General features: G+C 45.2%; 1 protein-coding gene across 1 annotated transcript in view; it reads right to left on the bottom strand.

The window, feature by feature from the left end:
• Positions 1-16,125: 16,125 nt before the first annotated feature.
• Positions 16,126-27,099, bottom strand: part of DUSP27 (dual specificity phosphatase 27, atypical) — a 34,452-nt gene continuing 23,478 nt past the window's right edge. Inside the window, exons 5-6 of the mRNA XM_032644687.1 lie at positions 24,986-25,203; positions 16,126-19,411 (exon numbers count right to left, since the gene is read on the bottom strand). Coding sequence (XP_032500578.1) covers positions 16,599-19,411; positions 24,986-25,203 — 3,031 coding nt within the window. The 3' untranslated portion in view covers positions 16,126-16,598. The remainder of the gene's footprint in view (positions 19,412-24,985; positions 25,204-27,099) is intronic.

Below are 27,099 nucleotides of genomic sequence, written 5' to 3'. Positions count from 1 at the left end.
ACTGAAGCCCACATGCCGAGAGCCCCTGCTCCGCAATGAGAAGCCCGTGCACTGCAACGAAGAGTAGCCCCCGCTCGCTGCAACTAGAGAAAGCCTGTGTACAGCAGCGAAGACCCAAAACAGCCAAAAAATAAATAAATAAATAAAATGAATAAATTAAAAAAAAAAACTGGGCAGAAGATCTAAATAGACATTTCTCCAAAGGAGACATACAGATGGCCAAAAAGCACATGAAAAATTCTCAACATCGCTAACTATTAGAGAAATGTAAATCAAAACTACAATGAGGTATCACCTTACACTGGTCAGATGGCCATCATCAAAAAGTCTACAAACAATAAAGGAGAGGGTGTGGAGAAAAGGGAACCCTCCTACACTGTTGATGGGAATGTAAATTTGTACAGCCATTATGGAGAAGAGTATGGAGGTTCCTTAAAAAACTAAAAACAGAGTTACTATTTGATCCAGCAATCCCACTCCTGGGCATATATTTGAAGAAAACCATAATTTGAAAAGATACATGCACCTCAATGTTCATTGCAGCACTATTTACAATAGCCAAGACATGGAAGCAACCTAAATGTCCATAGACAGAAGAACGGATAAAGAAGACATGGTACATATATACAATGGAATATTACTCAGCAATAAAAAAAGAATGAAATAATACCATTTGCAGCAACATGGATGGACATAGAGGTTATCATACTAAGTGAAATAAGTCAGAGAAAGACAAATATCATGTGATATCACTTATATGTGGAATCTAAAAAAATGCTGCAAGTGAACTTATTTACAGAACAGAAACCGCCTCGCAGGCTTAGGGGGCAGACTTGTAGATGCCAAGGGGGAAAGGTGGCAGGGGGGGATGAATTGGGAGGTTGGGATTGACGTATATGTAAAACAGATAATCAACAACCACCTACTGTACAGCACAGGGAACTATACTCAATGCTCTGTAATAGCCTATGTGGGAAAAGAATCTAAAAAAGAAAAAATATATGAATATGTATAACTAAATCACTTTGCTGTACACCTGAAACTAACACAATATTGTGACTCAACTATACTCCAATATAAAATTTAAAAATTTTTAAAAAGAAATAAATGAAATAGAAAAACAATAGAGAAAATCAATAAAAAGTTGGTTCTTTGAAGAAAACCAACACAAGTGACAAATCTTTAGCCAGACTGAGCAAGAAAGACAGAAATTACTAAAGTCAAGAATGAATAAGGGGACATCATTACCAACCTTCCAAAAATACAGAGGGTTGTGAGGGACTACTATGAAAAACTGTATGTATAAATATAAATGGGTATATATGAACTATTGAATAAGAAAGACTTTTCAAAGCAGAAACTATAAAGAAAAACTGAAAAATGTGTATGAAAACATAAAACTTCTATATATCTGGAAAATAGCATTAATAAAACTATAACAAAGGAAATGATTTACAAGACATACGAGTCGAAGTGCATAATAACTAAAGAGTTTATATAAATTAGTCAAAAGATAAACATCCCAAAATAAAAAGATGAGTGATGCAATTTATAAACTATGACAATACCAACAGTTGGTAAAAACATACCGAAAAAAAGTGAAATTCAGCAGTAATAATACAAATAAAGCAAAACAATGAGATAACATTTTATTATGTGATTTTGGGTAAGTTACTGATACTTTCTATACTTTATTCTTTGAAATTTAACTTTTATTTTTTATCAGACTAATGCATGTGTGTTGTTTTACATGTATGTCATTTTTCAAGTTAAATAAAACAATAAAGATAATAACAAAAATCAGCAGCCACCTGCCTTTGCTCTCCTCACTGTGGATTTCTGCCTTCTCTGGGCAACCACCCTCAGCTGTTTCTTCTAGCAAATAGGACATGAGGCCCTGAGGTACGTGATGAGTAAAGGAATAAATAGTCACTGCTTGAGAGGGCTGCCACTGAAGCCGTGTCCTGAATGAAGGTTTCTTTTAAGGCTAGGCAAGGATGGGAGCACCCAGAGAAGAGGGTGGATCTGTAAGGGTGTGTGAGCTGTAAGCTGTTCCTGCAGAAGGAGGGTGTGCAGGTGTAGCCAGGAAGTACAGAGCATCCTGGGGATAATGCACAGAGAACCGGTGGCCAGAGTGGCTGACTCCTGAGCGTTATCAGATGAAAGAGGGAATCGAAGGTGTTGGGGTTTTAGTTTCCATTCTCTCTTTTTTTTTTTTTTTTTTTTTTTTTTGCGGTACGCGGGCCTCTCACTGTTTTGGTCTCTCCCGTTGCGGAGCACAGGCTCCGGACGCACAGGCTCAGCGGCCATGGCTCACGGGCCCAGCCGCTCCGCGGCATGTGGAATCTTCCCGGACCGGGGCACGAACCTGTGTCCCCTGCATTGGCAGGCAAACTCCCAACCGCTGCGCCACCAGGAAAGCCCCTGCAGTCTCTTTGAGAGCAGTGGATAAAGCATAGCCTGGGACTAGAAGGTTGGTCTCACTTGGTTGGGCTGATGGAGGACCTAAACATGGCAGACTCACACGAGCTCTTAGTAAGGCATTAGCCCAGCACATGGCAGCAGGAAGCATTTGTTAATGTTAGCTATAATTAGCGTTCAAATTATTTTATTGGCAAAAGTGCGTGTATTTGATAATACCAAGCATAGGTGGGAATGTGAGAGCTAGGTACTGTTGCTGATACTGAATTAAAACAAATTTTCTAGAAGGCAACTTGGCAATATATTACAAAGAGGTTTTGGGTTTTGCTTTTTAGGTATGTATGCATTGAGGTAGTAACTTCATAGGAATTTATTCTAAAGAAACAACTAGATAGATACACAACCAGGTGTGTATAAGGTGATTCATTTCAATGTCGTTTATAATAGGAAAAGCCAGAAAACATAACTAACTAATCAACGATAGAAATTGGTAAAATGAGTCCCAGACCAAAGATAGAAATACTATAAAGTTATTAGAAATGTCTTATATGGGAAAACTATTAAGTTTAAAAGTAGTCTGTATAATGTGATCTCAAATATATAAAGTACATATTCATACATGTATAGAAAAATATCAAAACAGTGATTATCTCCAGGTGGTATGATTTTTTATGTATGTTTTTCTGTATGTTACAGATTTGCTTCACTGAAATTTTCTTTTCTATTTTTTCCTTTTTTGGTTATGGAGGGAAAAAACCTCAATAATGTTGTTGAAAAAAGTATAAAGGTCTGTGTCACTCAAGTTTACGCTTCATTATCTACTCTTTTAATTCTTTAATTTATTCTCTAATCGATCAATGAGTATAGTTTTGTCTTTTCCAATCTGGAAACTGTCTTACAGAAAACACTTTTGACATGGAGGAGTTTCCTATTATTCTCAATGTTTCTTTCAGACCAGAGCAATTAACCCCCCTTTAAACAGTGCCTCTACTCTAGTGACAGCAGAAGTCTGCCAAAGTCACTAAACTCACCAATGTCCTGTAGCCCCCCATAATTCCATAGCGGAAATACTGATTGTCTGTAATAGATGCAGATCTCTTTTATTGGCACTGTGAAGAGGGTATTTCTGCTTCAGAACGGCATTAACAGGGGCTCCATTTCTCTTCTGTCTTTTTCAGAGTATCTAGAACATAACGTATCAGCAACTTGATTAAGAAAGCTGATAGCGGCATTACTAACAAAGGCCATTCTCACTTTACCCAAATAGTCTCAAGCAGTAGGTATTAATAATGTTTGTGGTGTGAACCAACAAATCTGAGGAAGCACATCGGATACCTACAGCAAGCTCAAAGCCAAATGAGAAAATTGTTCCAGAAAATAACAGATACTCTCAGATCAAATATATCTCCCCAGAGGAAAAAGGAACAAACATAGAAAATAACTCCAGACATGATCAGGACATCCAACTGAGGAAACATCAATATATAGACCATTCAATTAAAAATTATCTGCCCAGGGTTTGTTATGATATCCGTCTTTGATTTGGAGATCTGGGAATGATAGATAAAATAAATTAGGAGAATCAGAACAGCCTTTGGGCTTCCAAAATCCTATGCTATACCTGTTAGAGCATTAATTGGGAGGTCAAGTAAAGTGTGGGAGACAGTGTTGGCTTAAGAGTCAAGCAGAAATGTGTTTTAAGGCCAGTTTTGGCAATCTAGATGTGTGAGCTTAGGCAAGTAACTGAATTTCTCTAAATCTACTTTATCTGTAAACTGGGTGTAGATTATCTACCTCATAGGATTGATGTGAATATGAGTAAAAGAATTTATAAAAAATGTCTGGTATAGGTCCTGTAGACACTCCACCAATGGTGGCACTGAACATTACTGGTAACATTCCGAGACCAATGCACAACACCATATAGAGAAGCAAAACAGACTTCGATAAACAGAAATGATCAAGTGGCTTAAAGAGGCATCCAGTTCCTTATTGGAGAAAATAACAGAACGCTTTAGTTTAAGACTAATCATGGGGCTAGCCCACTGAGTGACCATGTGTTGTAGCAATATCTAATCAAATGGACATTTACATGTTTATGGGAATCTTGAGTTAAACTCTTCCATATTAAAGTACACACTCAGAATGTGGCCAAAAGATATCACCACCCCAGAAAAAGGCTTGGGGGAAAAAAAGTATTGTCTAGAAATTTTAAAGATACTCTTGAGGAAAACCAGAATTTCATCTAATGAGGAAATTTAAAAAATCACCCCAAGGAAATTGATAATTTTCTAGAAAGTTCCTAGTGGCTAGAGAGTTGGTATGGAAGTGAAAAAATGTGGAAGGTCATATTGCTGACACCTAACGGTAAAAAAAGTCTACGATGTTGTAATAGACACATTTTATTATTACTTTTTATCAAAAATTTGAAATGCCTTCACATCTTGCTTTGGGTCTAGAACAAAAATCTATCAAGGTGGCACAGGAGAGAAATCATGGGATCCAGGGTTAGGGTTATAAGATAGGTCCCCTACTCTGTCTTTCCTAGTTGACTGACCTTGAGGGATTTATTTAACTCCTACAGCTGTTTTTCCATCTGTAAAATGGTGATTAAAATGCCTATCTTTGGCTGTTGCTTCATCACTGAGCGTCTGTGGAGTCACAAAAGCTGAGATATACTGGCTGTAGTTTACATAAAGTTCTCAGTGAGTCCTGAAAACCTGGATGGAGTCATCTCAAAGATGAGTTGGGAGATTTTGTGGTAATATGGGGGGAGAGTTTGGGGTACAACCAATACAGCTAAGTCCTTGGGGAAGTCTAGGAGGAAATTTCTGAAAATTGACTTAAAACTTCAGACTTGGGGAAACATAATTTTATTTAACAACAAAAAAGATAAAAGTGTAATGTCTGATGCCACTTTTATTCTAAAATTTTCTTGATCGTTTCTTAACTTCATCATAATGAAATAAACACAGTGCGACAGATATCTTACGTAGATAGATGCACAAGTTAATGAAATGGCATTTTCTGGGCGGAAGGGAAGGATATTTTGAATGTTTCCATGGAATTAAATTGATCTGTTCACATGTTTCCATGGTAAGAACTGCTGGCCTTGCCAGGCATGTTGGACACACTTGGGGGTATTGTGGGAATCTGGTGGCCAACCCAGTCACAGTCATATGGCATTCATCTGGACAAAACTCAGCTTTTTTTGTATAGTTAATTTACAATGTTGTGTTGGTTTCAAGTGTACAGGAAAGTTGGACAGAACTCAGTCTTAAAGCTGAGATTTCGAACCCTCCTACACTATTGGTGGGAATGTAAATTGGTACAGCCACTATGGAGAACAGTATGGAGGTTCCTTAAAAAACTAAAAATAGAACTACCGTATGACCCAGCAATCCCACTCCTGGGCATATATCCAGAGAAAACCATAATTCGAAAACATACATGTACTCCAGCGTTCACTGCAGCACTAGTTACAATAGCCAGGACATGGAAGCACTCTAAATGTCCATCAACAGAGGAATGGATAAAGAGGACATGGTACATATATATACTATGGAATATTACTCAGGCATAAAAAAGAACAAAATAATGCCATTTGCAGCAACATGGATGGGCCTAGAGATTGTCATACTGAATGAAGTAAGTCAGACACAGAAATACAAATATCATATGATATCACTTATATGTGGAATCTAAAAAGAAAAAGGGTACAAATGAACTTATTTACAAAAGTGGAGTCACAGATGTAGAAAACAAACTATGATTACCAAGGGATAAGGGGGGGAGGGATAAACTGGGAGATTGGGATTGACATATACACACTACTATATATAAAATAGATAATTATAATTAAGGCTTCCCTGATGGTGCAGTGGTTGAGAGTCCTCCTGCCGATGCAGGGGACGCGGGTTCGTGCCCTGGTCCGGGAAGATCCCACATGCCGCGGAGTGGCTGGGCCCGTGAGCCGTGGCCGCTGAGCCTGCGCATCCGGAACCTGTGCTCCACAACAGTGAGAGGCCCACGTACCGAAAAAAAAAAAGATAATTAATAAGGACCTGCTGTATAGCACAGGGAACTCTACTCAATACTCTATGATGGCCTAAATGGGAAAAGAATCTAAAAAAAAAAAAGAGTGGATATATGTATATGTATAACTGATTCACTTTGCTGTACACCTGAAACTAACACAGCATTGTAAATCAAATATACCCCAATAAAAAAGAGACTGTAGACTCTTAAAAAAAAAAAAGCTGAGATTTCATTGAGGGTCAGGCCTACAAGGCCAGGTTTACAGTGCCTAGTTTATATTGTTTACTGATATGGGGCGGTGAAAATATTTTATAATAGTAAACCCAATTTAAAAAATCATCCAGTTTGCAATCATATTGGAAAAAATATTTTTGTGTCCAGGAAACATTATGACCTAAAATTCCACAATTTTCATCGTCAAATAAAAAGCCTTGATCGGCTTGGCTGAACTGCTGACACACACAGACTTTAAAAAAAGGAAAATGTTTTTGTAGTGGCGTGCCAGTAGGTCGAAAGTGAGCTGTGCTCCATCTTGTAATTCACTGCAGCGTGTGCAGAGATGTGTGTATCTTAAGAGGCGTAAAACAACAGAGAAGAAAGGCAGAAAGGAGGTCCTCTTCTTGATTTGCAAAAGGCCTCATGTTGCCCTTGTTTTTCTACTGACACAATTTATAGGCTCCTGGACCTTTTGATATTCCTCCATCAAAACTTTCTTAGTGTCTGTCTCACTTCAAAAGGACACTAGCTAGTCCCTGCCACTGAGTTACCCCTAATTCACAGACATTTTAACTGTAGCTGGTGCTTTAACTCAAAGGAAAGAGTCTAATGCTGGGATTTCAAGCCAAAGTAGCCTCTGGGCTCTAAGTGCCTTTTGTTAAACAATCTGCTAGACTGTATTCAAAGTCTTCAGAGAAAGACATCGTGTTTCATGCATCTTTGCATTTCCAGCACCCAGAACAATTCTTGTCCCCTAGTAAGAACTCCATATATGCTTGTTGAATGAAAGACGGAATGAATGAATGAAACCAACAAGGGAGATCTTTTATAGCAGGTCCCAATTATTGTTGATTAATAAATATAATGTTTGTCTACTGAATAGGTCTAGTATTAAACCTCTTTGGCTGAATTTTGGTCATATTGTTGATCCAAGTTTGGGTGCCTCACGCACAGTGAGGCCAAACAAACTGAAACATCGGAGTTTGGAGCAGAGGAAGATTTATTGCAAGGGTCAAGCAAGAAGAATGGGCAGCTCTTGCTCAAAAAGCCCAAAATCCCTGATGGTTTTCAGGGAAGAGTTTTTATAGGCAACATCTGGGGGAGAAAGACTGCAGGGTGTGTGACCTTCCTCTGATTGGTTGGTGGTGAGGTAACAGGGTCAAATCTCAATCATCAGTCATCTGACTCCAACCAGTCTGGGGGTCCAAGTTCTTGTGCTCAGCCTGAAGTTACCATCCTCCACCTGGGTGGGTAGCCTTAGTTCCAGTAGAAGAACTCAGAGATACATTGTTACGTATACCCCTTCAGGAGGAACCAGGACCCTGCTCTGTGCTGCACTGTTGTTTCCTGAATGCTCCTTTGTTTCTGCATTCCCTCCCTTTCCTAATTAGTAACTGTCTGAATCTGCCCTTTGGAGTTCAGAGAAGGTCTAGGAGGCTGAAGACTTTTTCCTGCAAACAAGAAACCTGGGACACGGAAAGGCTTTCGTATCCTCAGGGTCCGGCTCAGTTTCAATCCTCCCTTTTCTGGTAATCTTTGATCTGGAGGGGAACAGGTGTTGGAATCATAAACTCAGCAGAGGAACTTGGTTTTAGGGGAACTCAGTTTCAATAACTGAAATCCTCATTCATCTTGACTCCACTGCTATCAAAGAGGGAGCATGTTTCTTCTGTTTGAGGGACCGTGAGGATGAGTGATTTGCCTAATATCTCTGTCTCTGTTTCTCTGCCTCTGTCTCTCTTTCCCTCTGTCTCTGCCTCCCTCTCACACACACACACTCCAGCTCTCTGCCATCTCCCTCAGCAGCCTTTGTAATAAATCGAGAGCTCCACAACTGTCTGTGCTGTGCAGCTTTAAAAAGAGAAAGCTGTCTGAAAGACGCACAGATATTGTGACTCCCTGGAATGAAAGCTTCTCTCCCAGGAGTCAGAAGAGAGTGCGTGTGGAAATCTCAGCCTCTTTGAACATCCCATCCTTTAAGTAAAGCTCCTATTTAAGAGTGGTCCCTGGGGGTTCCGGGCTTGTCATCTTCCTGGCACTCTTTCGCACTGGACTGATTATTAGTGAGACAGCTAACACGCAGGATGGAGGAAGGCCAGCCCGAGCATGGGCTTTGTTCAGGGACTGCATCTTCTGGATGGCCAATCTGTCAGCAGCCTGCAGTCAGATTTCTCTGCAATTGCGGGTTTAATCCCTCCCTGGGCATAGATCTTTTTAAAAGCAAAATGGTGTGGTAGAAAAAAGTAGCTTTAAGATCAGACATATGTAGGTTCAAATCCCTGCTTCCCTACTTACATTGTGATTCTGAGCACATCACTTAATCCCTCTCAGTCTGACTTTTCGTATCTGTAAAATGGGGATACTAACACTGGCTTTGCAGAATTGTTACATCTGCCAGCAGGCTAAATGGAATGTGGCTGAGAGGTGGTCAGCAGGCTTTCCAAATGGGATTCCGTAAGGAAGAGCAACAGAACTCTGGGGCCTCTCTTGGTCTGTGCTCTCCGGGACCACTGGAGTGGGAGCAGGAAGCCATTGCGTTGCTTCCTGTTGGAGTGCTTGTTTGCATGGTCTTCTAGTTTGAGAAATGCTAATAAGGCAATGAACCGTCTAAGCCACAGGGTCTCAACGCCCAGCAAATGGCAGTGAGTCATGCCTGCTGTCTGCCCTTTGGCCTGGTACAGGGGCCTTCCTTGTTCTGTGTTCCTTTGAGGAATGCCTGCTTCTCCCCAAACAGCTCTTAGCAGCCCCATGTGAACGGGGACAGAGCAGGCTGGTGGCAGCTGGCACAGAGCGGAGGCCAGGAGCAGTTATTACTCTGATGGCTTTCCTTTCCCCTCCCAGCCCCTCCTCCCCAGTAGACCCTGCTCTGCCTTGGAAAGCACGGACATTTGTCAAGACTGGGCTCCGCTGAAGTACCTGCAGAGTTACTGCGGCTTGGAGAGAAATGCTTCCAGCAACTCCGGTCCAGCAGTCAATGTTGGTGAAGAGGGGTTGCTCTCCCAAGCAGCTGGCTGAACTGCTGTGCCTCCCACAGACACCTGGAATTCCCTCCAACCCTCAGTATCCTGTGACATTCTCTCTCCCATCACCCGCTAAGCATCTTGCCCACTCATTAGAGGGGAAAAAAAGAGGAAAGAAAAAGGAAAAGTATCAGTAAACAGAAACAAACTGACTCTCTGGGTCCCAAAAATGATCCATGCTGAGTCATTAATTCACTAGCCAATCAATAATTCCATGCTTTTAAAACAAAATTGATTTCAAGACTGACAAGCCAGTAGAAGATGTAAAAGATGTTTATTGAGCAACTATTATGCACTAGGCACTGTCCTGAATACTTTGCAGATGTCACCCACCCTTCAAGGTGTGTGGGCTCTGAAATCAGACTGTCTTCATTTGAATTTTGTCTTTGGCATAGAGTAACCATGTGGCCTTGGCTAATTTATTATTTCACCTCTCTAAGCCTCAGTGTCCCTAACAGTTTCTTTGAAACATCAGAGGGATGTTTCCCTAATCACCCCATCTGAAGTAACACCCCGCTCCCCACCTCCATCTTTCAGAGCACTATTGTTTTTAGCCACAATAAATGTTTGTTGAGAGTCCCCTTTCTCCTAGGCTTGGCTTCTAGTTCTGGGGATACAACAGGGAACAGCTACCCCATGGAGCTTACACTCTAGTAGGGAGAGACTGACATATAAGCAAAATAAATATATAAGTAATATTCTAAATATTCTAAATTCCTTTTTTTACCATCTATCTCCCGCAATAAAATTATTAGCTCCTTGAGGGCAAATTCTCATCTGTCTTGACTTCTGCTGAATTCCCAGTGGCTAGCATAGTGTTTAGCACATCATACGTTTAAAATAATGAAGTAAAATAAGGTTAAAAACGTGAAGAAAATAAAGTAGATAATCTATGTCTGAATCTCTTAGCATAGCGCCTGGAATATGGTAAAAATTTAATAAGTTGGTTATTTTTCAATTAGATTCCAAAGCTCTGTTCTTAAGCACTCTACCACATTGTGTCTGTTATAATAATAACTATAACAATAATAACGTGTTATTGTAGACTTACGTATATCAAATTACAATTTACTTATTAAATTCTACTGGATGCCGTGAACTGCCTAGGCATATTAAAATAATATGTAATTATAGCTCCACAATAATCCTAAAAGGTAGACATTCTTTTTTTTTTTTTTTTTGGTGCGGTACGCGGGCCTCTCACTGACGCAGCCTCTCCCATTGCGGAGCACAGGCTCCGGACGCGCAGGCTCAGCGGCCATGGCTCATGGGCCCAGCCACTCCGTGGCATGTAGGATCTTCCTGGACCGGGGCACGAGCCCGTGTCCCCTGCATCGGCAGGCGGACTCCCAACCACTGCGCCACCAGGGGAAGCCCTGACGTTCTTAACCCTATGTACCAAATTCCTATAATAAAAGGCAGACTGTGGTAAGTGCCAAAGACAGTTGCAAACAAAATGCTGTGTGATTACAGAGGAGGAAGAAACTCATGCGTCCAGGGTGGCTAAAAGAGGTTTGATAGAGGAGAACCTCGGAGGGTGGGTTGTCTAAGCATGGAGAGGGCAGTGGGGGAGCCCAAGGCAGAGGGGAAAGCCTGAGAAAGGCACAGAGGAATGTACGAAATGGAATGCTCTTCCCACAGAGGTGGAAGGTGTGGTACATGAAGGGAATGATGGATAGGGCTAGAAGTGGAGCGGAAGGCGGCCCTTGAATACCAAGGGAAGAAATTTTAGCTTCATTTCATAGGCAATAGGGAGCCATTAAGATTTTTAAGTAGAAGAATATGAAGAACCAGAACTGTGAACCTGAAGATTAATTGGGTTCTAGACTAGATGGAGAGGAAATGAGGCTGCAATCGCCAGGTGCTGAATAAGAGTCCCGGTTTGGAAAGGTGGTGGTGATAACGGAATGAAGAAAGCAAATGCAAAAAGCAGAATCACCTGGCTCAGGTGAGGGACGAGGGAAAGGAGGTGTCAAAGCTGGCTGTGAGCTTTCAAGATTCAGTGGTTGGTGTTCTTCCGATATACCTGGCTGGCTACTAAGCTTGGACCCAGGTGCCTTGATAGTTGTCTAACCTGGGCAATTTTTCAAAAATACTTTCTCATGAGGGACTTAGGACTCTCTCTTACTTGAGATTGTCTCTATCTTCCATTACTTCAGGTAGCACGCTCTCAATAGCACAGTGTCCTGGAGCAGTGTTGGTATAAGACTGGCATTCAAGAAATGTTTATCAAACTGAGCTAAATTGAATTGAATTATTGGTTGTGGCCACTTGTCAGAGTTGCCACCAAAGCTGAATCCAGCTTCTGCCTCCAGGAACTTAAAGACACGTGAAGCTGAACCAAGTGGATCTGCCACCCGCTCTGAGACGCCATATCCACCCACGATCCAGGTGACTGAATGGCTGGCGGTGGGGAGGCTCAGCTGCTGCAGCGGCTGACCTGCGTGCACAGATGCTCACAGATGCTAGCTGGGGCCACGATGTCCAAAAATGACAGTGGTGGTGTTTGGAAGCTATAAAAATAAAACTGATTACCTTCACACGCACGTGGACGTATTTATACTAATTTGGCAGGTATTTGGGCGGGATGGTGTGACTTAAAATACAGATTTTACATGAAATTTCCTCGTGAGTGTGTGTGTGGCGGGGATGGGGAGTTGATTTCTGGTTGGCACGTGAAAGAGATGGCAGGCATCCTGCATAGCGGCAGGAGCTGACACAGAAAATAGTGCTTTAAAACATGAGCCCTGAACCAAAGCTCATAGGAGTAGATGATCCTAAGAGTAGGTAGAAATGTGTATTCAAGATTCTTCTCACAAAGGCAACTCTGTTTGGAATGTTTTAGGCAGGCTGTGGCAAGAAGTTATTTCACTGTCATTGGTTAATAACACCAGGGATAAAGGTTTCAGGGAGTCCAGAGAAATTCATATGCCCTCTTCTGGTAATATTCCAATCACTAAAAGCAATATACCACAGGATAACTGGTGCACTGGCTTGAAATTTTGCCCCTGTTATTGGGTATCTTCTGTCTGCCATGCCAGATCCATGGTCCATCCTTCCCCACCCTCCTCTGTGCCCCAGGAGGCTGACCTACATGGATTGCAGGCACCAGCTCCCTTCCCTCTGGGTTGTTTTTGGGGACGGCCGGGTGGCGGCAGGGGCCTGGAGGCTGAAGTTCTCTGGCTCCTTTCCTATGGGGTCCTGTCAACATGGCTCCCTAGACCAAAGGTCTCAGCTTTTGTGAGACTGACCCCTCTGCACAGGCCCCTCTGTCTCTAGGGGTCTAGTAACAGCTCTTGCCTCTTTAGGCCCAGGGATCTAACCCCTAACCCTGGGGTGCACACTATACCTCTCCATCCTGCCCACACCTCTGTAAATGGCTCCTTTACGAGATTCCTTTTTGAATTACCTAATCTGGGTGTGTCTCCTGCTTCCTGCTGGGGTGCTTCGGATCCACCTTATTTTTTTTTCACGGACTCCATGACTTCATTTCCCCTCTAGGGCCTCACCTTGGAGGTTAAAAAAAATGTGTTCTCTCTCTCTTACTACCAACCTCCGCATCCTATGCAGGATTTCCACTCTTGTGGGGCCCCTTTCTGTACACAATTCTACCCCTATCCTGGAAGTCTCTAAGTGAGCTTTTTATATAACTCAGAGGTAGATGAAGGCCATTGATTCAGATCTGTCTCCTCTTTTTCTTTCCTGTAAAACAAAATCACTGACTCTATTAGTTGGTTTTGCATAGCTAAAACCACATTCCAGTGGTTAACTAATTCTTAAGAGTGGATCTTGTGTTCAGTGCACATTGTTCCCAGTCATTTAAAACATCATTGGAAAGGCTCTACTGAGATGGCCTTTCCATTTAAATGTATTAACCTCTGTGCTGGTAATTCTCTCTTTGCCCCTCCCAATCCACTTTTTGTTCTCCAGACTACTGGGCTCTCCCACCCGCTGGATTCCAGTTAGGTTTGGCCAATGAAAGTTATTAGCGTGGACCCCATAGGAAAGGAGGAGAGAGAGGTCGTGGTATTCATTCTCCTCACTCCCCTGCCAGGTTGCCAGGTGGCCCTCCTCCCATGGTTATGGCTCTTGCTGGGCTCTGCAAACAGCTCCGTCACTTTGCCCCCTCAGTCCTAGAGTGGTATCAATATCTCACTATTCTAGTACCTGGGTGCTTTGCTATTCCTTTTTGATCCCTTAACCCTGCCCATGCCTCTGTAAATAGTTCCTCCATTGAACTCTTGTCAGTTACCACTTTGTGTATCATCTACTGAGATCTTTACTGACACAATGCCTACCTTTTAATGTCATTCAGAGACTAGAAGGCTGAAGTGCAACCTATCATCCTAGGTTAGGTCTAATTCAGAAGTCATAGCTGGGATCTTAATACTTCAAATCCCAGCTATTCCTTCAAGCTCATTATAACTCATATAAAATTTCCACTGATGTGGTTTACCAAGATATAGTCTGGACTCCAGGAATAAGCTGAATTCAGAATCCTGAACTCTCAGGCAGACACCTCCCTGAGCACAGGATCCCGAAGGAGCTATCCTTGGAGACACAGTAAGCAAAAGCCTTTCTCTAGGTCTTCACCCTGGCCCCTCTTGGGTTTCCTTCTTTGAGCTAGTCCACATATGGACCATGTGGACCAAGTGTTGCCCTTCTAGCCTATGAGCTCAAGTAAAAGCAGCCTAGGTGGTCTCCTTGGTCTGTTTCCACCAGGCTCAAATTCAGGTCTGGAGAACAACAGGGTGACTCTTTAAACCAAGATGCTTCACATGTTGGTTCAACTTCCATTCAGTGGGCTATTAGTTAGGATTGACTAGGAATTTTAAAAAAATTTCTTGACATGATTGAGGTCAATTTATTTATTTTCCAGTTAGGTTAGAAAAAAAGACATGTGTAGAGAGCTGCGTTAATTGGATCCTTATGTATGGGCACTGGGGGCAGCTGCTCAGCTGACCTGTCAGTTAATTTGGTCCCTGAACTTGGCTCTCTAAATATTGATGGTCAAATTGCAAGATAATTCAAGGTAGGAAAATCAGGAAAAGAAAAAGAGAGCTGTTGTCCCAGGGATATTCTCAATCCTCTCTCCAGAAGATCAGCCTTCTAGAATAGACGCTCAAGTGATTGTCTGTGCCTGTATCAGAAACTTCCCTGTAGGGATGAAATGAGAGAGGAAGACTTGAGCTCACCCAGAAGATAAAACGGGCCACAACCAGCCTTTTTGCAGTGGGCCTACGAGGATAGCGCCATCCTGAACGATGAGAATGGCTTGTTGAGCGTGGAAGCTAGGGACTAAGGCTGACTAAAGTAAAATGAGCAAAGGAAGAAGCAAAGGGGCAAATGGGACAAAGGCTGAGCAGTGTTTTTTTTAAGGCCTCATTCTCCCTCAGCCAGTGCAGGGGAGATGAGTTCCATCAGCAACTGAACTTCAGGCTGAAGTGTTAGAGGGAAGGTGAGCAAATTAATTCAGTTACTTGGACAGCAGCTAATGTTCAGGTCTGGGTTTGAGCTCAAGTCTTCTCCTTTTGTCTTGGTATCTTTGTGCTCATTGCAATGTGTAATGTTAACTAATCCACATAGAAAGGATGCATCATCTCCATGTCCCATGAAACTAAGGTTTTAGTGATCACATACAATTCATCCCATTGGTGGATTCCTCCTTATCTCCTGCCCTTCCAACTTTGTCTCATGAATTAGATTTTTTTGACTGATCAAGACATCTTGGACCCCTGCATGGCATGTGCCTGTTTTCGAATCCTGCAAGATGCTGCAGCTTGAAAGGAAATATAGAAATGAGTCCATCAGTGTTTGAGGTAGGTGCCCAAAATATGCCTCTTGCTTCGGCAATTCAACCTGTGTTTGGAGGGGTGGAAACCCTTGAGAACGAAAGGTAAGGAAATCTCACCAACTTAGCCCATCCAGAGTGCAGGGAAGGATCAAGTTGACTGCCCACTGCATTGTCCAATGATCCTCCAAGGAATGAAGAGCAAGGATGACCACAAGATTTCATAAAGATACATCTCCGTCTCCCTGTACTGGGCTTCTTTTCTTGTCTCCCTCATGGTTTGCTTTTTTTCCCTGCAATTCCAGAGGGACTCTCTACCTTTAGCTTGCCACTCTCACCTGTTTCCTCTTTCTCGAGTTCCCTCTGTTACTCTCAAGGGTCCCCCTAGTGTCTTCCCACTGCACTGTATCCTAAACTAAATACTTGGTTATTATTTTTCATAAAAAGGTGATAACGTTATTTTCTGGAGACACAGCTTTTGCAGCACAAGGTGAGGCTGGCTCGTGGTAACACATCTGTCTCTTAAATTGGGATTCTGCTAATATCCAAAGAGCTAAAAGTGACCAGAATGAAGAAGAAATATTTGACAACATATCAATTTAATGGAGATCCAAAACATTCAAAAGAAACAACCGGAACTCAGCATTGCTGGGAGAGGTGAGACATGCCACAGGATAGGTTTCCTGGGCCTCATAATAGAACCTCTACATATAGAACGATGTTGTGTATTCACAGCCTTCTTGGATGTAAGCTGGAGTCTCCAACAAACTATAGTGCCTCTGCAAGCCTATCTTTCTAGTCTGTGATGAACAAAATCAAATATACAAGTAAAGCACCAAAGCTTAGAGGACACTGGGCAACAGAAATGGTGTCAGCTTGCCCCTCATTGGGACCTTACATTTATGTCTCTTCTCCTCCTCCTCTGCTTCCTCCCTACACCACATCCAGTGCCCTTCTGCCTGGTACCTCTCATTTCACTTCTGCCCCTCCATATGATCCTCTCCACAACCTTGTCCCTTGATGGGCTGTGGCAATGTATGCCCTGAGCCCTGTGCTAAGCCGTATGGCCTCTCCCTGTGTTCTCAGTGTCTCCCAGATCCACTTTGCCCAGCTTAATCCTCCCTCCTTCTCTGCAGCTTAGTCCTGGTTTCTTCTTGCCGGCGTCTCCAGGCAGCAATGATGGCTTCATCGTCCATTTCTTCCTCCTCCTCCCTGTCAGTGCTTCTCCGATACTGGGACCGCCGCCCTGAAGCAAACCTCCCTTCCTCTCTCTTTTCCGTCCTCTCCTTCTCTCCCTCCTCTTCAGACCTCATGAAGCTCTGGGTGAATTTCCTCTTGGCTCCAAATTCAGAAAAATCTGACTTGGATGACTCTTCCACATCTTCCCAGTCCCTGGGTCTGGCCCAATTCGGACGCCGTGGTTCTGGGGACTCTTCCCCTTCAGAGGGCTCAGGGGTCCGGCGGAAAAAGTAGGGCTCTGGGCTTTCCTCTCGGGAGCTTGAGGTCTCACTGAACATGGACCTGGAGAACGTGTGCATCTCTCTGCCCTCCCTGGTGGAGGAAGCAGAGAACCGTGAAGTGCTTCTTACAGAGTTGCCATTGGCCTCATGGTAGGAGGAGGTGTCCTGCTCCTCTGACCGGGATTTGGAGAACTTGTAACTGGAAGACTTAGACTCCGTCTCCCAGAGCAGGGAAGATCTGGTGCACTTCCCCCTGGAGCTTCCAGACCAATCACTTTGGGGAGGAGATTTTTCCTCTGTCCTGAGGCCACTGAGCCACTTATTAATACTGCTCTCCATCTCTTTGCCAGCTCTGCTGCCACTTCCATAACTATCAGAGATAGCCAGGGAAGAGGAGGTGTCTGTTTCGGGTTTCTGGGAATTACTGCGGGAAGAATACCGGAAGCTCCCTATGGCACTGTCAGTGTCCTCATCCCTATTACCCACGTCATCATCCTCATCTTCCTTGACCTTCTTCTTCTTGAAAAGGGAGCTGCGTTTGTTGTCAGAGGCCAGCTTCTCCATTTTGTACTCAGACATCTTCTCCCTCAGCTCTGTTTGCATCTCCTTCTCCTTCCGGCCAAGCTCCTTTAGGTCAACACTGTCAGCAAAGAGGCTACAGATGGGCTTGCTGGTCCCCCTCACTTTGCTCCCAGTACCCTCAGCTCTCGAGCTCCGTGTGACGTGGGTGGACAGCATGGACTGCGTGTCGGAGCTGGGTCTTGCCTGGCTTTGAGGGAGCAGGCAGCCGCCCAGGGAGGAGTTGCTCTGGCCACTAAGCATGGAGACTTGGTCATCCCCCAGGCAGCTGGCTGCTGGTGCCACCTTCATGCTTGCAACAGATGGTGAGTGGGACAACAGCAGCCCTTCATTTTGCTTCTGGGTGAGAGTTTCGCTGACTACGTTGACAATCCAGTTCTGAATGCTGGCAATGGAAATGGTGTCTCCGGGCCCCACTGGCAGGTTAGGTAGAGGTGTGGTGAGGGCGGAGGCTGAGCATCCCCCTGCATTGCTTAGGGCCTGAGAGGGATGGGAGTTGTGGCTTTGGGCACTGAGCACCGACACTGTGTCCCCACCAGCACTGACTGAGGGGGCTGCGGACCAGAATGCAGACAGGGGGATGCTCCCACTGGCAGCTGAGCTGTCTGCCTCCCAGCTTCCCATGGACTGGCTCTCCTCCAGTGTCTGCCTGCTCCTCTCCAGCAGCTCCAGCCTCCGTTGCCTCTTCTTGGCCAAGGCCGAGTCTTCTCCCTTGCTGAGCTCCAGCACCTCCTCCTTGTTCTCACTGCCCACCTTCTGGTGCTTCAGCTTCCAGGCCTGGTAGGCGGACAGGTTGACGTCAGAGAGGTTCTTCTTCTCCCCCTCGGCCTCCTCTGCACGTTGCTCACTGCTGCCGTCTCCTGCCTCCGAGTCTTTCTTGTGAAATCCAAATTGGATTCTCTTGATCTTCCACCTTTCCAGGGCAGTGAGCTTGTCCTTGTTCCTGCGGCAGAAGTTATAGAAGGAGCTGGCCTCAGAGGACACACTCTCCTCGTCATCCTCCCGCGTCCCGTTCCCCACCTCCGAGCTGGCGTCTCCTTCCTCCCTCTTGCTCCTGGAGTGGTACCTCCGCGAAGCCTCCTTCTCAATCTCCAGTAGCCTCTGGTTCCACGTGTCCCAGGTGCTCTCCGTGGACACCGAGTCAGAGCGGCGTCTCCCGCCTCGGTTCAGGTCCAGCTGCTGCTTCAGGACCCGGATGTCGCGGCTGCTCACACTGTCAGAGGTGCTGCTCTCACTCATCGCGTGCCCCCGTCTTCTGCTCACAAAGGAGCCGTCGTCACCCTCCTCCTCCTCTTCCTCCTCCCTACTCCACTTCCGGTGCCCCTCTGCCTGGTACCTCTCATTTCGGCTCTGCCACTCCCGGACGATTCTCTCCACATCCTCATTCTCGGGCTCCTGCTCACTCTGGCCGGAGGAGGCTGAGCTCCTGTCGTCCCCGCCCCGGGGGACCTTGCCCGTGGGGAGACCCTGCCCCTTCTTCCATGCCTCGTAGAGTTTCTCCTCCTCTTCTTCATCGATGAGGGTGAGGGGCTTGGAGGCTTGGCTGGCCTCCCCCAAGGAGGAGCTACTCAGGTGACTGGTGGCGTCATCCTCCTCTTCCACAGTGAGGGCGTGCACTTTGGCCCCAACCGTGCTCCCTGCGTCCTCGCCCTCCTCCGCTTCCTCTTCTCCGCCCTCCCTGCCAAAGTCCTCTTCTCTCTCCTCCATCAGCTTCTCGTTGAGCTCCCGGAGCTGCTTCAGGAAGCCGTCGTTGGGGTAGATGGCCCGCTTCTTGCGCACGGTCATCAAGGCCTCCAGGATGGTCATATTGTGGAAGATCATCAGGTAGGCGACCACCAGCACTGCTGAGCGGCTGATGCCCATTTCACTGCTGACCAGGACTTTCCCTGAGAAGAAAACACAAGAGGTAGTGATGTAACGGCACTTGTATATTTTTTTTAAGAGCTGTTTTGATGTGCTGGATTTAATACGTTTCCTTGGCATCTCACATTCATCCACGCTTAAGTCCCATGGGGCACAAGAATCATTGCCCCCATATTCCAGATGTCACACAGAGCACTGACACTGCCCTGTGCTCGAGGGAGCATCTTCCGCATTTTCTGAACACAGCAGGGAGTGGGGAGTGGGTGGGGAAGAAAGGAACTAACCACTGTCCCCATTTTTGAAACACTGGAGTGCACTTTCTCTCCACCAGACTGAGCATCAGAAGGAGGAAAAATAAAAGAATAGAGAAGAAAAGGAATGAGGCTGAGATGAATGAATCACAGAGAAGTGGAATCTCAGTGTTGGAAAGGACCACAAGTCCCTTGAGAGTTCCTTTTACAACTTCCTTGATGCTGGATAATCCATCATCCAGACTCTGCCAGATGCTTCCGGTGACAGAGAGCTCAGTATCTTAGACAGATAGACAGACAGACAGACACACACACACACACACACACACACACCCCTCTCATTCCATATTTATGTCATTCTCATTTTTTGAAAATTCTTTCACATGTTAGGGCAAAGGATAACTTTCTGTAACAGGCACCTAATGTTCCTGCTTTGACGTACAAAGGTAAATAATACATATATCTGTATGGATCAGATCTTTAATACAAAAATCTTTTTTTTTTTTGTGGTACGCGGGCCTCTCACTGCTGTGGCCTCTCCCGTTGCAGAGGACAGGCTCCGGACGCGCAGGCTCAGTGGCCATGGCTCACGGGCCCAGCCGCTCCGCGGCACGTGGGATCTTCCCGGACCGGGGCACGAACCCGTGTCCCCAGCATTGGCAGGCGGACTCTCAACCACTGCGCCACCAGGGAAGCCCGATACAAAAATCTTTAAGAAAATCACGATCATGTTCTTCACTAGAGTTTTTTTTTTCCTTTTTCTTTTTTCTTTTCCTCGCTATTCTAGGTCTTTCAATCATTAGTCAAACATTTTTTCATGTTCCATTAACTATACTTGCCACTCTTTTTAGGTCAAACTTGAATTTATCGGTTTTATTCCTAAGGAAGTTGTGTCAGTACGGAGCAAGATATTTCAGGTTTGGACTGACCCATACAGAGTAGAGTGGGCCCCTCGCCACTCTTTTTCTGGGCACTGGGTCTTCACTGATGCCATCTGAGCTTGCAATGTGGGTGGATACATCACACAGTGAACTCAAATTATCTTTTTTATCAATTGAAACCTATAAAGCCTTCTAAAAAAAACTGCTATCAAGCCACGTCTCTCTTATCTTGCAGCATTCTTAAAACATAAAGATAACTCTACAAATTCCTATTGATGTTTTTGGTAGTTATAGCCTGTTCTTATAGGCTAACAGAAGCTTTTGCAAGTCTCAATTCTACCATTCAATAGATCAGTTATTCCCCAGCTTCCCCCTCTGCTTTGCATCCTTCATAAACATGACAAACATGCCTTCATTCTATGACTGTTTAAAATGCACTCTGGGACCACTAGAGATCTCCCTCCAGGCTGTCATCAATCTATTTGTCAACAGTCTTCGGGGATATTTGTTAAATCAGTTAAGAGTCCTATTTTACAATATGGGCTGGGGGTGACTTCTATTATTATATCTTAGTACCAGTTAAGACCATGTCTTTGTCACATAGAAGGCCAGAGACCAAGGCAAGACTTGAGGGCCCTGAGGTCCAATAATGCTGAAAGGCCTTCATGCCAAGGGCCAGCAGCCACTAGGGGGAGGTAAGCAAGCAGAATCAAAGCCACTAAAAGAGCATCTACAGATTCAATGTCTTATCCCCTCCCTCCTCCAGCTCAGGGCTCAGCTGTCCCTCAGCAAGGATCCCCTTTTAACTGGCCGACCAGGTCACAATTTACTACAATTAGTACCAAGGTCTCATTCACTTCTTCTGGAGGTGGTTACTAGGCCAGCTCACTTCAGGACACTTCAGGACACAGGCAGCTAGGCTTGCTCATAAGGGCATCAAATACAATCAGACTCAGTCTGGTGGAGGCCAGGCTGGGGTGCCATTCTTTTCCGTGCTATGTTCCTTACACCTGGGATTCCTCTGAAGAATGTCAGGGGCAGCCTGAGGGACAGGGGAGAGCTGGGTAGGTCAGACTTGGGGCCCCACCCAATTCACCCAGAGCAACGAAAGGATTTTTTATTTCCTCTGTTAGGCACAAGGCCACACTAATGTACAGCTTATGCTTGACACAACTCGAGGGGACGCCTTTAACTTTGAAGTCAAAGTTGATTTGTTTGGTTATGATGAAAACTCTCCAGCAGTAAAAAGGCTTGAGGAAGGTGGTCTTTTTTCTAATTTGCAGTTGCCGTCTTGATTAGCAGCAGGGCTGATGGCAGGGGGACGTGGGGCAGGGTGGTCTGTCTAGATGTGCTTAAAGATTTGAAGAGTACAGCTAGTGGAGAGAGCCCTGGACTTGAGTAAGGCTGGGTTCCAGTTCTCTCACACTCTCAGTATGCCTTTATATGGCAGGCATTTGTTTTGTATCCTCCCAATTCATAATTCTGCTTTTCCTCAGAACTTTCCCCCTCTCTGCACCCCAGGAAAATGAGAAGTACTTGCCCAGAAGCCACCCCCCTTGCCACTGTGGATAGAATTTAGGGTAGACAAAGGACCAGAGTCTGACAAACGAATTTTCTCTCCAGGGAACGTGGAAATGGAACTGAGGCAGGAAGTTAGCGGTTATTGTCAGGCCTGTGGTGGGCCATGCTCTCTTAAGTAGAAAGCGGTGATGGAACCAAGAGTCCTGAGGCTGTCCAGTGCTTGTTCCAGACCATCCTGGGGCCACCTTCCTGTCTTTGGATTTCTCCTTGTATTGCTGTAATTAATGCTTTTGTTGCATTTTGTTAAGTAGTTTCAGATGCTTTCTACTTACTGGCAATCAAAGGAATCTTAATTGTTTCACGGTGGCCATCACTTAACCTGATGAGCGGGATTTCCCAATTTGCAAAATGTAAATACCTTCTCAAGGGGTCATTGTGATTATTATGTAAAATGTTCAGAGCCAGGGGTATGTTTTGCCTTCCTCCTTGTTAAGAACTGACTCGGAAGCATCCGAGAGTGGAGAAAAACCACAGAAACTAAGGCTCAGGAGGTTAATTCCAGGGATGGTGACAGCTGTCTGCCCCCGGGGTAGGAAGTGCCCACAAAGGCTACAACCACTGTAAAGGATATACCGTCCTTTCCCTGCCTCGCGGGGGTGCGGAGACTAGGGAGGGTGAGCCTGAAGGCAGCTGATAGCAGCAAGGGGAGAGGAGATGGTCTGCAGGACGCACAGGCCGGGCAGGTGATGGGGACCAACCGATCGACCCGGCAGAGCTGCTGCGCTCGCCCGCAGGCCCTGCGGCACCGCTTTGGGTCGTGGGGAGAACCTGCCCTGGAGGGAGTGCTGCCGTCTCCCTCTCCCCGAGACAGGACACTTGCCTGCTCCGGCCTCGCAGCTCTTGGACGCCCAGCCCGCCGCCTCCCTGCCACGCCGCCACCCTCCGGGCAGCTTCACCCGCTTCTGGGGATGCGTTTCGGCTCTGCGAGCCGCCTCACTCGCCCGGGATGCTGCTCGAGCCCCGCCGGCCGGTTGCCGCGGCTATGGCTTCCCTCGTTCGGCCGAGAAGTGGCCGTCAGCACCCGGCAAAGCAGCGGAAGAAATCCCATCTCCCACAGACCCTTGGCAGACAAGTCCACTTTTGTCAGAAGAAATACGTTCTTAAAAGTAGGTTTTTTAAGCATTGAAAAGGGGAGAAAATCATTTTATATAGTTATATAATTATTATATACATAACATTTATAAATTATAATTTAATAAAAATGTATACATATATAAAAATATTTCCCCTCTCTGTCTCTCTCTCTCCCTCTTTTTTTTTTCCTCTCTCTCTCTATATATATATATGTATCCATTAAAAATTACCCTTCTTGGCCATTGGTGATGATAGGAAATGTCCTTCCCAGGAATAGTTAATAACATTCATTATAGTAATGGCTGCAACTTTTTTTTTTGCGGTACGCGGGCCTCTCACTGTTCTGGCCTCTCCCATTGCGGAGCACAGGCTCCGGACGCGCAGGCTCAGCGGCCATGGCTCACGGGCCCAGCCGCTCCACGGCATGTGGGATCCTCCCGGACCGGCGCACGAACCCGTGTCCCCTGCATCGGCAGGCGGACTCTCAACCACTGTGCCACCAGGGAAGCCCTGTAACGTTTTAAACATTTATTATTTACCCAGTTCTATGCGAAGTAAGCCCTTATATGCATTTTTACAATTTTAATCCTCACAGCAATTTTAGGAAAATTAGATCTATTTGTTCTATAGATAAGGAAACGGCGGTTCCTTGTATAGAGAGAATATAGCAAATCCTGGACTGAAGCATGGGTTTTTGGGCACCAGATCCTGAACTCCCACCTGCTCTCACTGCATTGGTTTCAGCCTCTCCTCATTGAGATCCTCATTGAGATGGATGTCCCATCAACTCTCTAGATAGTCTCCTATCATCCCACTTAGACTACAGTGACAGCCTCAGCACTGCTTTCCTCACTCCCACTCTCCCCTCCCCTCCCACCCGGTCTTGCCTTCAAAGCCCAGGGAGTGAGTTTTCCATAATGCAGATCAGATCAAGGTGCCTTTCAACTCCCTTACCTTGGTCCTCAACTTCTTGCACGATGGACCCCTGCCACCCTTATCTACCAGGCTAACCCACACTCGCCTTGTGATTCCTGAATACACCAAGCTTATTCCACCTTAGGAATTTTGCACTGGCACGTCCCTTGGCCAGGAATGTTCTTCTTCCAATTTTTCCATGGCTAGTTCCTTCTTATCACTCAGCTTAAACGCCCCCTTCTCCGAGAGGCCTTCTCAACCACTCTTTTTTTTTTCTTCTGTTTATTTATTTATTTACATCTTTATTGGAGTATAATTGCTTTACAATGGTGTGTTAGTTTCTGCTGTATAACAAAGTGAATCAGTTATACATATGCATGTGTTCCCATATCTCCTCCCTCTTGCATCTCCCTCCCTCCCACCCTCCCTATCCCACCCCTCCAGGCGGTCACAAAGCCCCGAGCTGATCTCCCTGTGCTATGCGGCTGCTTCCCGCTAGCTATCTACCTGAGGGAGCTAGCCAGACACTCCCACATATCATTCCAGTTCTCATCTCTGCCTCACACTGATCAGTATCTGACATTTTTCTTTTTCTTTCTCTTTTCTTTCTAATTTTTTCTGCCTTCACTACAAGGTAAGTATCAAAGGCCAGAAGCTTTATCTGTATCTTTCACCACAATGCCAAGAATAGCACCTGGCACGTGTTGGGCCCTTAATAATTACTTATTGGATGAATGATGGTCCATTCCTTTCCCCTTGTCCTAGAATGAGACAACAACTGTCTTAAGACAGATGACCTCCAGACAGCAGATAACCTGCAGGTTTTCATAACATTCCTTTTGTCCTTCCTCCCCCTGTGGAATTCCAGCAGCCTGGAGCAGACAGACCGCCTCACCTCTATAGGTCAGCAGGGCTTCATCCAGGAACTCAGCTGCCTTCCGGAAATGCTGGGAGATGTTCACCTCAGGGAAGTCATCGACCTCCACACCCAGGTACTGGATCTCCAGGCCAGTGTAGAATTCAGGCCCAGTGTAGACGCCGGTGCCATGAGCAGCATTCAGGATGTGGGTAATTCCCAGCCGCTTCAGCCTCCCCTTGTTCACAGCCACGCTCCTGAAGGGAAAGAGGCAGAGGCATTTTTTGCCATAGTCAGAACTAGAAAGGTGCCTTACCACTGAGATTGGAAGCCCGCTTCAGCCAGGTCAGGAGGGCCACAGCTGGGTGAATACCTCCTTCTCTGCTCACCCATGTGTCTGGGGCTCACTGGAAATACTGTTTTAAAAAGGCACCGGTGACTTAGATCTGGCGAGAGAGAGAAGGGACGGGGTGCTGGGCAAGGGAGGACAGGAGAAAGAAGAGAACAAGACTGACGTGTAAGGAAAGCTTTGATTGGCCCAGAGACCTCTAGGCTAAAATTCCATGCCTTTGGGATGCACAGTTATCAAGACACAGAAGTGGCAGGCAAAAATAATAATAAAATGTGTGCTTCACATTGATATGGCATGCTATATTTTTCAAAGTGCTTTCATATGCATTAGTTTATTTTCTCCTAATAATAAACTTAAGAGGTAGACAGGACAACTATTCTTTTTGTTTTATAGGTATTATTATTGTTTCCCCCCCATTTTTATAAATTGGGGTATAGTTGCTTAACAATGTTGTGTTAGTTTCTGCTGTACAATGAAGTGAATCAGCTATATGTATACATATATCCCCTTCCCGTTTGAAGACTGTAAAATTGAATCAGATAGCTTTTATGACTTGTTCAAAGAAAAAGACTCTGAATAAGAACTGGGGTTCAGGGTTTCTAGTTCAGAGCTCTTTTTTTTTTTTTTTTTTTTCCGGTACGCGGGCCTCTCACTGTTGTGGCCTCTCCCGTTGCGGAGCACAGGCTCCGGACGCGCAGGCTCAGCAGCCATGGCTCACGGGCCCAGCCGCTCCACAGCATGTGGGTTCTTCCCGGACCGGGGCACGAACCCGCGTCCCCTGCATCGGCAGGCGGACTCTCAACCACTGCGCCACCAGGGAAGCCCCCAGAGCTCTTTTTATTGCAGCGGAATAAATAGAGCTTAGTTTAAAGAGGCCCTGACGACAGTTGCCCAATAAGGAGCAGAAGCCTTTAGCTGGTGATATCTGGAGATGCCCAGGGTCCCTGTTGATCACAATGTGAATGTTTCTGGGTCTACAGAGCTAATTAGGGATCACTCAGGACTTGGTGCTCAGCTCTGGGAATCAGGTCCCGGGCAACCAATTACACCACAGTGGAGTACAAGACCCACTGTCCAAAGCTATTTTCCCTACTGCCTGCCCTGGGGACCCCAGATTCCCTCCCTTGCATCTAGATATATGGGTAATTACATTGGGAAAAGATCTTATTAAGTAGCCGATAGATCAGCAAAACGAATTTCACAAACCAGCCTATTGCTACCAATTATGCACCGGCAAGACCACAACTAAAGCACCAGGATGTGAGTGAGCTGTTTCGGGTTTTGTTCTGGAAACCACTGATAAACTTTTGAAGAATAACATTTTTTTCTTATTATAAAAATAACACATGTTTACTGTAGGAAATCTGTACAATTCAAAAGAAACCTAAAGAAGAAAATGGAAATCACTTACAGAACCACCTCCTAGAGAGAAGTACTATAAACTTTTTATCACATTTGTTTCCAATTTGTTGTCTATGTAAAAGCACATACACACACAGACATACACACATACTCTATATATTACTCAGTTAGCATCATATTATATATATTTGTTTTATAACCTCTTTATCCTCTCAATATATTGTGGACACTTTCATAAGTTGGTAAATATATATAAAATCAATATTGTCAATGGCTCCAAATGTCCCATTATGTGGTTGTTATGGATGTCATGGGATGATGGTGATAGTGAGGCGTGTGTTGGCAAGGCTCTGGGCAGGAAGGGAGGCCCAGAAAAGGCACCTGGAGGGGCCAGGCTATGATAGAGAGCCCTGGCAGAGAGTTGGAGGATAAGCAGTCA

The sequence above is a fragment of the Phocoena sinus genome, chromosome 1 (genome assembly GCF_008692025.1).
Source record: "Phocoena sinus isolate mPhoSin1 chromosome 1, mPhoSin1.pri, whole genome shotgun sequence".
In the NCBI taxonomy this organism is placed as follows: domain Eukaryota; kingdom Metazoa; phylum Chordata; class Mammalia; order Artiodactyla; family Phocoenidae; genus Phocoena; species Phocoena sinus.
This window is presented reverse-complemented; position numbering and strand designations above follow the sequence as displayed.